Here is a 12,166-nt window from a genome sequence, read left to right as displayed (position 1 = left end):
GGAGGATTGAACCCAAAAGCACTTTACCACTGAGCCAAATCTCTAGGACTTTTGTTTATTTTTTGAGATAGGATCTCTCTACATTGTTTAGGGTCTTGCTTAATTGCTAAGGATGGCTTTGACCTCCTGCTGCTGGGATTATAGGCCTGTGCCAGGATACCCCACAGCACCCAGCAAAAGAGTTTAATTCTTGAGAATATCATTACTTACTATGTTAAGATACACAAATATATATATACACACGTAGACAAATGCTTCAATATCTATTCCACAAGGTGCCTTTAGATCTATTTTTCTTCTAACTTTACTATCATATGAAGATTCCTGTTCTGAACTGCCTACTTCCCATTTTCCATCAACCATCTTTCTTCAAACTTGTGACTCTTAACTATGTAGTCTCCCAAAGAGCAAAAGATCATTTCAGTCTAGTATACAAGTTCTTCGAAACCTACAGTTTCTATCTATACTACAAAGAGTTTAAATCTTTTCTCAATAATAAATTTTTTTTTAAATGTCAAAAGTTTAAAAAGCAATGAATATACAAAGAAAGAACATTACATTAACAGTTCATTGATACTACTTGGAATGAACAATACTTCACATCCTGCACTTTATTTGGTAGTTAAGACAATGAGAATTTCCCAATTGTAAATATGTAGTACTAAACTTTAGGTTAACAGAACTAGACTAAACAAAACGTAGTCATTTAAATAGAAATCCAATGGTATATAAATTATACCTCAAGAAATCTAAGTTATTTTAAAATGGAAAAAAAAAACCAAAATGTTAATTTATAATTTCAGTCCTTTCTTTATTGTGATATAACTATATATTTAATTTACATTTTAAAGAAATGTCAGAAATGCAAAATACATAACTAGAAACCCACTTATAAATTGGTTAAAAATATTGTGTGGTATGTTTAAATTCAGGCTGGGGTTCTGACCCAGTGGTAGAGTGCTTGCGTAGCATGCACGAGGCACCTGGGTTTTATCCCCAAGCACCACATAAAAATAAAATAAAATAAAAGTCTTTGTGTTCATCTACAACTAAAAAAATTTTTAAAAAATGTTTAAATTTAATCAAGTTATTTGTATTGCTTTATCAAACTGTAATCTTTTATCATAATAATATGATCAAAAACAAAATACAAAAAACACTACTCAAAGATAGGCAATTTCAAACTCTTAGCAAATGGTTAATATTTTATGTAAGTCTTTTTAGGAAACGGCACTAAAGCTTGGACAATATGGCCCGACATCAAAAGGGAAATGTCTTTGATACTTTTCCCATAATATCCTTTGAACTTATTTACATTATAGCAATCAGTTTAAAAACCAATCGATTCAGAAGCTGATGGTATAGCTCTAGGATAGAGTGGCCTGGGTTCTATCCCTAGCACAAAAAAAGAAAAATTTGGTAGAATTCATCCGCTTAAAAGTATGACATCCATTTTCCTTTAAAAGATGATCATTAATGAGTGCTATTTCTTATCATCACTAAGAATTAAAGCAGAAGGGCACTTGCCAATTGTGTGAGGCACTGGGTTTGATCCTTAGCACTACGTAAAAAAAGTAATCAAAATAAAATGTATTATGTCCATCTATGACTAAAATAAAGAATTAAAGCAAAATGTACAATGCTGGGTATTATTAAGAATGACCCAGCAGCATGGAAGGAAATGGCATATACAAAGGCAGGAAGGCTTGAAGGAGCATGTCAGATTCAGGGAGAGGCAGTAGTTCAAAATGGCTATAGATTAAGCTACGCAAAGGATGGGATGGAGAGATGGTGGGTATGGGTATATGTGCACAGGGGTGACAACCAGATCCCAGGGCACTATGGGACAGTGAAAAAATTAGATTTTACCCAGAGCAGAGAAGAAAAATGATTATATTTACTTATTAGAAAAGTTATTCATGAGCCGGGTTTGGTGGCGCACACCTGTAATCCCAGCAGCACAGGATGCTGAGGCAGGAATCTCTAGTTCAAAGCCAGCCTCAGCAACAGCAAGGTGCTTAACAACTCAGTGAGACCCTGTCTCTAAATAAAATACAAAACAGGGCTGGGAATATGGCTTGGTGGTTGAGGGCCCCTGAGTTCAATCCCTGGACCGCCCCCCCCCACCAAATAAAGAATGAAATGTTACATTAACTGAAGAGTAGTAGAATATACACAGAAAAACATGGCTCTGCCAGTTTTTTAAGTCATCAGTAAACCTGTTTTCTTCATCTATGAAATGCATATAGTAATAGTACCTACCTCATACTACTAAATAAGAATATTTATTATCATAGGATTAGATAAATTAAGTAAATTAATAATTTAAAGTATTTGGAATATTGCCCATAATATTTAAAGTGCCAACAGCTATTAGTTATTAGTATTATCTACTTCATTGTTTAAAAGTCATGAGTCATAAAAAATAGCTGGAATAAATGTGATTCTATGGGGCAGAACATAAACAACCTCAATGTAAAGAGCCTTGTGGAAGAGGGAAAGTAATGACTGTGAGTTGATAGTTTACCTATTTAACAGAGTTAATATTTCCATCAACCATCTTTCTTCAAACTTGTAACTCTTAACTATGTAGTCTCCCAAAGATCATCATTTCAGTATAGTATACAAGTTCTTCGATACCTACAGTTAAGTATTCTATCTATACTACAAAGAGTTTAAATCTTTTCTCAATAACCAAAAAAAAAAAAAAAAAATCTTTAAATGTCAAAAGTTTAAAAAGCATTCTTAGCATCAATATCAGAGCATAGAGATAAAACCCAAACCTTCTCCAAGCAAAGAAGACTGCTCAGGTAGCCCCTGTGGAGACCTCAACTTCATACCCATTGAGTTATTTAAGTCATCTTTTGCTTAACAAATTTCCAAAAATAAGAGGTAAATGAATACAATATGTGTAGCTGGGTGAATCTAGGGATGAACAGGTAAATACTATAACAATAAAAATAGAAATCAATTTGAATAGGAATTTTTTTAGAGTCCAAATGAAATAAAGTATTAATATATTAAAGTATTAGTATGGGTGAAATATTGAAGTTTTGATGAAGCATAATGCAAGTAAAAACTGGGCTATTTTATTTTATATACATATTTAAACTTTTGATGTGTTTATATTAAGTTTAGTATTTTTTGGATTATTTCTTTCAAATCAAGTTTGTTTGATACAATACTGCATTACGTTAAAAATTTATACAATTTTTTCATAATTTTTTGCTCTTTAAGTTAGTATTTTTAAAAACAAAAGTAAAGCAAAAACATTTATTCTAAAAATTGAACTCTAAATTTGAAAGGGAATGAAGCGTCTAGTTTAATATGCTTAGTAATCAATTGTCATCACTTCTAAATATATAGAACATCTTCAGCTATTCAATAAGAACTGTTTAGCTGGTCATGGTGGCACACGCCTATAATTCCAGCAATTCAGGAAGCTGAGGCAGAAGGAACTGCAAGTTCTAGGCCAGCCATGACACTTAGTAAGACCCCTTCTCAAAATAAAAGGGCTGGGAAGGTAGCTCAGTAGTATAGCACATCTGAATTCAATTGTGGATTGGTAGGGGGGATGGTAAACAAAAACAACAAAACCAAGAAAACTAAAGTTTTATTTGTATCTTTTAAAACCTGTAAATTAATAATTAGGATGAAAAAATTAGTACCAAATGACTAACCATACTTATAAGGATGGGAAAGTTGCTTTAAAATTATTAAAATACTACTAAAAATAGAATTTTTAATTTTAATATTTGCAATTAATTACTGAAATACTATTACTCATCAGCTAAAATATTATCCTCAAATAATAAGTATCCATGACTCCAAATGTTATATTTAAGGCACAAATACATATACTACTTTTGGGGTAGGGATAACAGAGATTAAACTTGTTACATCCTCAGCCCCTTTTTATTTTATTTTGAGGTAGGGGTTCACTAAACTGCCAAAGCTAGCCTCAAACTTGTAATCCTTCCTCAACCTCTTGAGTTACTAGAATTACAGATATGCACCACTGTTCCCAGTGAAATACTACTTTAAATTATTTAACAAAATTATGCTTTATGAAACTCAACAAAATGACTCTATTAAGTCAGAATTAGGGAGAAGACAAAATTAAACTAGGTATTTACTACAAAGTTCTTCATTTAAATGATTTTTTCCATTTATGAAGAAAAAACAAATCTGACTTTTCTATGAAAGGCTGCAGAGAAGAGACAGAAGCCACTAAAGCTCTATTTCTCTTGTTCCATGGTATGAAAATCATCCTAAACTGTAAGATTTCCAAGACACTAAAAATAAGAAAAGGCTAAGTTTTGCTAATCATGAAGTTCTCCACCCACCTGTCCCTTCAACTTTTCCCATAAAAGCCATCTCTAGCATAAAACAAAGCATCCTTTAAAAGTAGCTCCCTACAGGGTCCTATCTCTCCTTGAGTGCTTACCACAATCTGATTTCTGGACAGCTGACCCAAAGTTTTGTTGATTTGACTGATCTTCAAAAGCCACTGACTGGCTAAAGTCTTATTGGTGAACAGAGTCAAAAATCAATTGCCCCTGCCATACTTTACACAATGAGGAGTTGGACAGCACAGTTACGTTTGTCTGCACTGTGGTCAAACATATGAGGTATCTTCTTTTTGTCTTCAATCAGCCACGTTTGGGCTGAATAGCTCTATTACATCTTCAAAAAACTGAGCTCCAGTTCTTGATGGAGACAGAGGAAGGTCATTGAGGAGGTGTTTCAGCTCAAGAGCTAAGTGAAAAATGTCTTTTGATTCAGTCCTGCTTGTGGATAGAAGTCATCTTCTGGATGGAAGAGGGAGTGAGATGACCTAGAGTCTTGAATTGGTGGATCTGCAGGAACAGAAACTAAATACAGTGGAGACCTCTTAACTAAGTAACACCATGAGATGGATTTCCTGATAATGTGTCAATATAAACAAAATATAAAGATTAAACATGTGCACTGGAAGTGATCAGGCACTTGTTTTTCCAGGTATCACATGTATTTGAACCATTTTATGAATAAATGTTTTCCCAATAACTAATTATAAAACAAACTTTTAGGAAAAGATTTTAAAAAATACCAATTCAAACAAAATTCTGTACACACTTTGCCTTTGTGAGTGCCATATCCTCATTTGAAAAGGTCAGTTCTTGCAAGTGACTTTTCTCCATGAATACAAACTATAATCTGTCTATTTTGTATAGTGTCAGTAATAACATATATTAACTTTTACTCTGGATGGATCATTTATGTTTTTATCCCCTGACAAATGGAATTAAAGTAATACTAAATTTAGAATTCAATAATCTACCTGCGAAAGAATTCTAAGACCTATATTAACCAAGTTGAATAAACTTATCAATCAAAAGACGAGTAGTATGAGTCAGGCAATCTTTAAATGTTCAGTAGTGACTACCTCAAAAATTCCCTCAAGTTTTGATCTAAGGAAAAAAAAAAAAAAAATCCAACTAGAAAAGCCCACAACCAGATTTCTGTGGATCTATTTTAAAATTTTTATATACAGTAACAAGAATTTTGATGAACATTTGATTACTTGCTTCCACTTAGAATCTCAATATGTAAATTTACTGTATATACTCTCATAATTATTATACCATGGGTCAGTATACAGGCCAACTGGCCAAATCCAGCATAAGTATATTTTTATAAATAAAGTTTTACTGGAATACAGCCATACTTTTTGTTTCTGGCTACTTTCATGTTGTAATGGCAGAAATAGTAGCTGCAACAGACATACAAAACCTAAAATATTTATTACTGGCCCTTTATGGAAGTTTGCCAACTCCTGATACAGACAATTATTAAGATATATTTACATTTAATTGTTTTGAAATGAAAGAAAATGTAGAATTAAAATTAGGTAAACCATAACAAACTTACCACAAAAAGAAAATAGAAGTCCCAATAGGATGCTTTATCTGGCCTAGATAAGTTGATCCTATTTTAACTGAGAGTATATGTTTGAGTGTGTGCATGTGCACATGCATGCATGTGGGTGTAAATGCTATGGAACTGACATATTAAAGAGGAAACAGATAACTGCCAGGTAACTATTTACTGAAAAAGGGTTAATTTTATGTCATTTAAATTTTACCTCAATAAGGTATTCTTTAAATAAGAGTATATACAGTACTTTACAGGTTTCTACCTTTAAGTGGGCCACATTACAGTACAGTGGTTAAATATGTAAGTTACATCTTACCTAATAATGTGGTTTCTCCAAAATCTCTTAGATCATCTCAGACCCTTGTGTATATTTCTTCTTTGCCAGTAGATGGAGACAACACCACTGAAATTTTAAAAGACATCATTCCCTGTTTAAAGGGAGCTTGCTGGTCTGAAAAAACTGGGGGAACCCTAACCCAAAGATTTCTTCAGTTATTTTAAAAAAGCAGACAGAATGGCCATACCAACACCAGAAATCCAAAGGAATGTACCCAATGATAACTATGGACATCCTCAAAAATTTACGAAAGGGGAACTAAACCCTGTCCTTGATGTAGTAAATTAGTCGTAATATTAAAATTCAATAATCTCTATAGCTTCTAAGATTCAAACTTCCTGCTCATTGTTATTTAGATTATTTATTTTTCAATTTCAGAAAGTGTAACTAAAAATATATAACAAAAAATATTTCTTAGAATTCCACAGAGACATTCAGTACATACATAATTTTTTAAACTATTAGTCATATGTACTCCTATAAGCCTTTTATTCAAACCACAACAACTATCCAGATCCACATGAAATAAGAACTTTTAAAAAGAAGAGTTAAAGCAGAAATGGTGGAAATAAGAAAAAAGTTCAATTATATGATCATACTGAAAAGAACCAAATTATCTCCTTTCCAGGTTTCTTATTTCACTATCAATACTACCTAAACAGACCAAAAGCCATCTATCTGTATGAAATAAATTTCAAATCTAGAAGCTTAATGAGTCATCTAAAAATCATTATTTACCTATTTTTCAAATAGCTTTCCCTTCCAAATTCAAACCGCTAAAGCCACTGTGCAATCTTACCAAAAAAAAAAAAAAAAAGAAAGAAAGAAAAAAAAACCAACAAAACACCAACAAGGTTATTAAGCTAAAAAGAGAAAACTTAAGTTGTTGCTATACTTATATGTATGTGCCATATGACTACTGTCCTTGAAGTCCACCTAAACAAAAGCAATGTATAATGTCTTAAAAAAAGATTTGCCTGAAACCAATAACCAATTCAAAAGGAACAGAAAGATCTTAAAATCCCATTTTTATGCATATTTTGCTCATCCTCTGATTATATACCAGGACTTAAATCAGTTTACATAAAAGGAAGGTATATATGGTATTCAGGTATTATCACACCTGTAACACCTATCTAGGTTAAATTAGACCTGACAATTACTGCAAAAATAAATCTTCTTATGATTCATTACCAGATGAAGTATTTGGTAAAGTAGCCCTGAAGCACAAACTTCTATATAGCTGAGGAATTTCATGATTCCTATGAGATAGCAACTAAAATCAGCCAAGAAAACTATGACCACATTATAACTGCCTATTAAGAGCACATAAACAACCATAAAGACCTTTTCATTATCTACATGGTAAATGATCCGTGAATTTTTAATCCGGGTTGGCTTCCTCTTGAAAGACTACAAACTCTTTAACACTTCCCCCATCTTTCAACATATAGTACATATAAAGTTAATGCTAATTAATAATACAACTGCCATCATAAAAAGGTACTTTGCAGTTTTGCAAGTATATTTGCTTATTTAATTAATTCACTCTTAAAATAGAGAGAATCTTAAAATAAAAAAAAATTTTGCCAACACATATAATCCATGGTGAAATCTTAATGATATATATATTTTGCACTGTTACCTGTCCATCAGCACAGATGAGAGAAATGTTTATACCCACACTAGAAGAGTGTCCTGGAATTCTGTGATTAACATAAAGTAGATCTAACAAACTACAATTTTGCACACATTACTATAGGAAATAAAACGACCAACAAGGAATGAGTTTTCTTTTTATTAATTGAATTTTTGAAAAAACACCAGGTGTTAACCTAGCAAAGTCCTCTTGGGGAACTATGTCAGTGCTCCTGCCTCCACCTGCTGGCAAATAAATTACAAATCTAGCAGACATCACTGGGTAAAAAAAGTTAGTATTTTTTTGGTAACAAATTAATGTTGTTTTATGTAACTATCTAACATGATGGTACTTTGTGTTAATAGGCCACTAAAATATTGATGAAATCAATCAGAAAGTCTATAGAAAAACACATTGAACATCAAACACACACACACAAAAAAAATTTTTTTTTTAAAACTCAGAATGTTACCCTAACAGACCAAAAATCAAGTTAAAAATTTAAAAATTACCTGATAAATGACATCTTGGAAAAGGACTGGAAAAGTAAGTGCTGCATCTTCTAGCTCATTTAGGCTACAATGCACTAGTGTTTCATCCTTAAAATAAAAAACACATATTCAATAAATGAAATAAGATTTTTAAAAACCCTTCAAATGATAATTTTATGTAGTAATGACTACCCAAAACATTTATTAAGGCATCTATTTCATATGTGGAATTTTATGTATATAATACATTATTATTAAGATAAGATTTTCTAAAGTCAATAGTTTTCAAGTGCAGTTCCTGGACCAATAAAAGGCATCAGCAACATCTGGAAACTAGTAACAAATGCAAACAAAATTCTCCAGCTCTATTTCTGAAGGTTCATAAACTCAGGGGGCGGAGGGCCTTAGCAATCTTTGTTTTAAAAAGCAATTCAGGAAATTCTGATGCATGCTTAAGTTTGATAACCACTGCTCTGAGTTCTGCAGCTGCCAACTTTGTTAGAAAACACGTTTTTTTCTTAATATAATTAGCAAATGCAAGTTTAAAATCTATTTTTTTAAATATGTATGTATATCTCTATCTATATATATACCTATAGAAGTCTGTCTCTCTCTACACACACACACACACACACACAAATACATATATATTTCATATAGCTCCTTATCGTCAAACTATATATAAAGAATCTTACTTTAGAAATAGATGTTTTTATCATGAATACATTTCATCCACATTATGTAACTAAATAGCAGGCAATGAAAACTTGTCATCTTTTATTCCCAAATCCTGTTTTCTCATTAAGAGAATAAGAAAGTAAGGATTGTTCAATGTAAGATAGATGCAAATATTTACATTCCTTAAATCTTGAATGCTTCAAAAAACAAAAAACAAAAAACAAACCTTCTGTTAGTATTAACGAAAGCATTTAACAACAACAACAAAAAAAGCTACTAATGACTACCCTCTAAATTTTCAATGTGTTTATTAACTATCAAGTTCCAAGTTTTCATCTCTGAAAACAAAATTTCAAATATTATGTCAAAGTTACCATAAGTGGTATATTTGTTGCTCAATTCAAGTTTTTGTAGGTATTCCATTTCTGGGCCAATGAGCCAAATGGGTTAACATCAATTAAAATTAAACAACAATGATCAAAGTTTGTGATTCCACATCTTATTAACTAGCCTCACATGGGCTAGGCAAGCACTCTGCTACTGAGCCCCAGCCCCAGCACTAGTGTTTTTTTTTTTTTTAACTTAAAAGTTAAACAATGAGAGCTAGGGTTGTAGCTCAGTGGCAGAGCGCTTGCCTAGCCCATGTGAGGCACTGGGTTCAATCCTCAGCACCACATAAAAATAAATAAGCAAAAATAAAGATACCATGTCCATCTACAACTAAAAACAAAACAACAACAAAAAAAGATAAACTATGAGAAGGCAAAAAGTACATGCTTAACACAGCACACATTTCAAGGTATTGCTGTTAGCATCTTAAGAAAATGTATTCTTTTTAAATTTTTATTTATTTATTTAAATTAGATATATATGACAGCAGAATGCATTTGATTCATTGTACCCAACTGCAGCAAAGCTTTACTTCTATGATTGTATATGATTTACCATCACACTTCAAATTTTTAAACAAATACTGAAGGAATAGTCATCATTTTTCAGTATCTCATAAAATGCATGTTTTTCTATTTCTTTTTATAGACAAAACTGTCTAAAGTAATAATTGGCATGCTACTCTCCACTGTTTTGTGCCCTTTACAGGCATGGTTAATAAATCACAGTCCTTCTATAGTTTCAGAATGGTTCTCAATCATTTACCCTGGAAGTCACTGTAAATTGTTCGATGTCACTTGAAATACAAACTATTCTTAAAAGAAAATGATTTCTCTTTCCTATAAATGAATCATAACTAATTCTACTGCTTCAACTATAGCCTATTAAGATCTGATCATTCTCCATCTAGTTCTCTAAGATTATTTATGCTCAATCTTTCTTTTACACTGAAGCCAAAATAATGTGGGAAAACTTAATATCATAACCACATCAGCTCCTAATAGTAAAATCTTTTTCATTTTCATCTTTAACTTGCATATCAAATCTAAATGAATCATAATTCAAAAATACATCTTTCTCTTTTTATTGCTTCTAAATATCATGAAAATGTATGTAAGCAGATAGTAAATGTGATGACTACATATTAAATTGTATTAGCAAAATAAATGAAATATTCTGTTTTACTAGCTTTTCTAGTACTCTAAAATAGATAGGTTTGGGGGTTTTTGTTTTTTTAAAGATGGTGGTCCTGCTCTGTTGCCCAGGCTAACCTTGAACTCCTAGGCTAAAGTGATCCTCTTGCCTCAGCCTCCCTAGTAGCCCATGCCTGGCTCTTAAAATACAAATTTTTAAATCACATTTAGAACATATTAAAATCTTTCATCACCAGCATTAAGAGATTATGCTTTTGACACTTCATGAAAAAACCTTTTTTTGGGGGAGAGGGCTATGTCTCTGTTCCTTCTGTTGTTTATTTGTTTGTTTTGGTGGTGCTGGGGATTAAACCCAGGGCTTTGTGCACGCTAGGCAAGCACTCTACCAACTGAGCTATATTCCCCAGCCCCTGTCCCCATCCCTTTTAAAATTTTTTGTTTAGAGACAAGGTCTTGCTAAGTTGCTGAGGCTGACCTCGAACTGGGATTCCTGACGCAGTCTCCTGAGTCGCTGGGAATCACAGGTGTGCACCACCGATCCCATGGTGAAAAGTTTATTGGTATCAGATAATATTAACTCAATGAGACCTAAATTATTTTTGGTCCTTTGGGGAAACTTGAGAGCCTGACAAGAAAGAGGAAATCTAAAATATAGGCACAATTCTAATGAAATGAAATTAGAACTTCTTAGAAGACAGAAAAACAAATCATGGGGCTGAGTATGTAGCTTAGTGGTAAAATACTCTCCTAGCATAACTGAGGCCCTGGGTTCCATCCCCAGCATCAGAAAAACAAATAACAAATCACAAGGGTCTCAGGAATATGGAGGAGAAAACTCATTTAAATACAAAAATTAAAAATGTGACTTATTCTCAAAGGATACTTGATCCCAACCAAACGTGGAACCCTAGCATTAGACTATACTTTAAAAGAACATTCCAGAAACCCAGGACGTCATTATTTTAAGTGTGATAGCTACTCATTATTATTCATTTGTATTTTCAGTGTTTTGGACTGTTACTTTAAAAAAGAATTTAACTCCTTTATTCTCTCTTCCTTTACAGATAATACACTTACCAGGTCTAAAACTAAGGAGAATTCTGGTGTGCTTCTTGTTTTCAATGGAAGAGCAGGTTTCCTATTTAGTTGTTCTTCTGTCAGTGGTGGGACATGTTTGATGAAATAATAGCTATAAATCAAATTTTAAGAAAAGTTTAATATTTCCATTTTTATAAACATAAAGCATATTATTAAATTTAGTACATTTAAAAATATTTAATAAAGCCCATTTAACCCAGTAAAAACATGTAAGTAAAAGTGAAAATATACAAATTAATATCTCCATGTCTCAGTAAAGATATTAATACCTAGAAATCACATGCTCTTCCTAAAACAGATGCTCCTCACTATCAGATTCCCTCTCTAAAACCCACTGTGTACACTGGTTACTGGGGGTTGAACCCAGGACTTGAGCTAGGCAAGTCCTCTACCACTGGTTCCTTGCTTTTTTTTTTTTTCTTTTTTAAAAATATCTTTACTTTTTAGTTGTAGATGGACA

The 12,166-nt window shown here is 32.3% G+C and overlaps 1 protein-coding gene and 1 long non-coding RNA gene across 4 annotated transcripts in view; one reads left to right on the top strand and one right to left on the bottom strand.

Annotated features, from left to right (window-relative positions):
* Positions 1 to 12,166, bottom strand: part of Ctdspl2 (CTD small phosphatase like 2) — a 77,068-nt gene that overhangs the window by 14,466 nt on the left and 50,436 nt on the right. For all 3 annotated transcript variants that reach the window (XM_071608210.1, XM_071608209.1, XM_027925910.2), the window contains 2 exons: positions 11,686 to 11,797; positions 8,408 to 8,494 (listed from right to left, as the gene is read on the bottom strand). In XM_071608210.1, coding sequence (XP_071464311.1) covers positions 8,408 to 8,494; positions 11,686 to 11,797 — 199 coding nt within the window. The remainder of the gene's footprint in view (positions 1 to 8,407; positions 8,495 to 11,685; positions 11,798 to 12,166) is intronic.
* The window catches only part of LOC139704721 (uncharacterized), a 43,533-nt gene that overhangs the window by 27,666 nt on the left and 3,701 nt on the right, over positions 1 to 12,166 (top strand). The gene's annotated exons all lie outside the window — the stretch shown is intronic.

This window comes from Marmota flaviventris, chromosome 2 (assembly GCF_047511675.1).
Source record: "Marmota flaviventris isolate mMarFla1 chromosome 2, mMarFla1.hap1, whole genome shotgun sequence".
NCBI classification, from domain to species: Eukaryota; Metazoa; Chordata; class Mammalia; order Rodentia; family Sciuridae; genus Marmota; species Marmota flaviventris.
The sequence above is the reverse complement of the archived record's forward strand: the minus strand, read 5'-3'. Positions and strand labels throughout refer to the sequence as shown.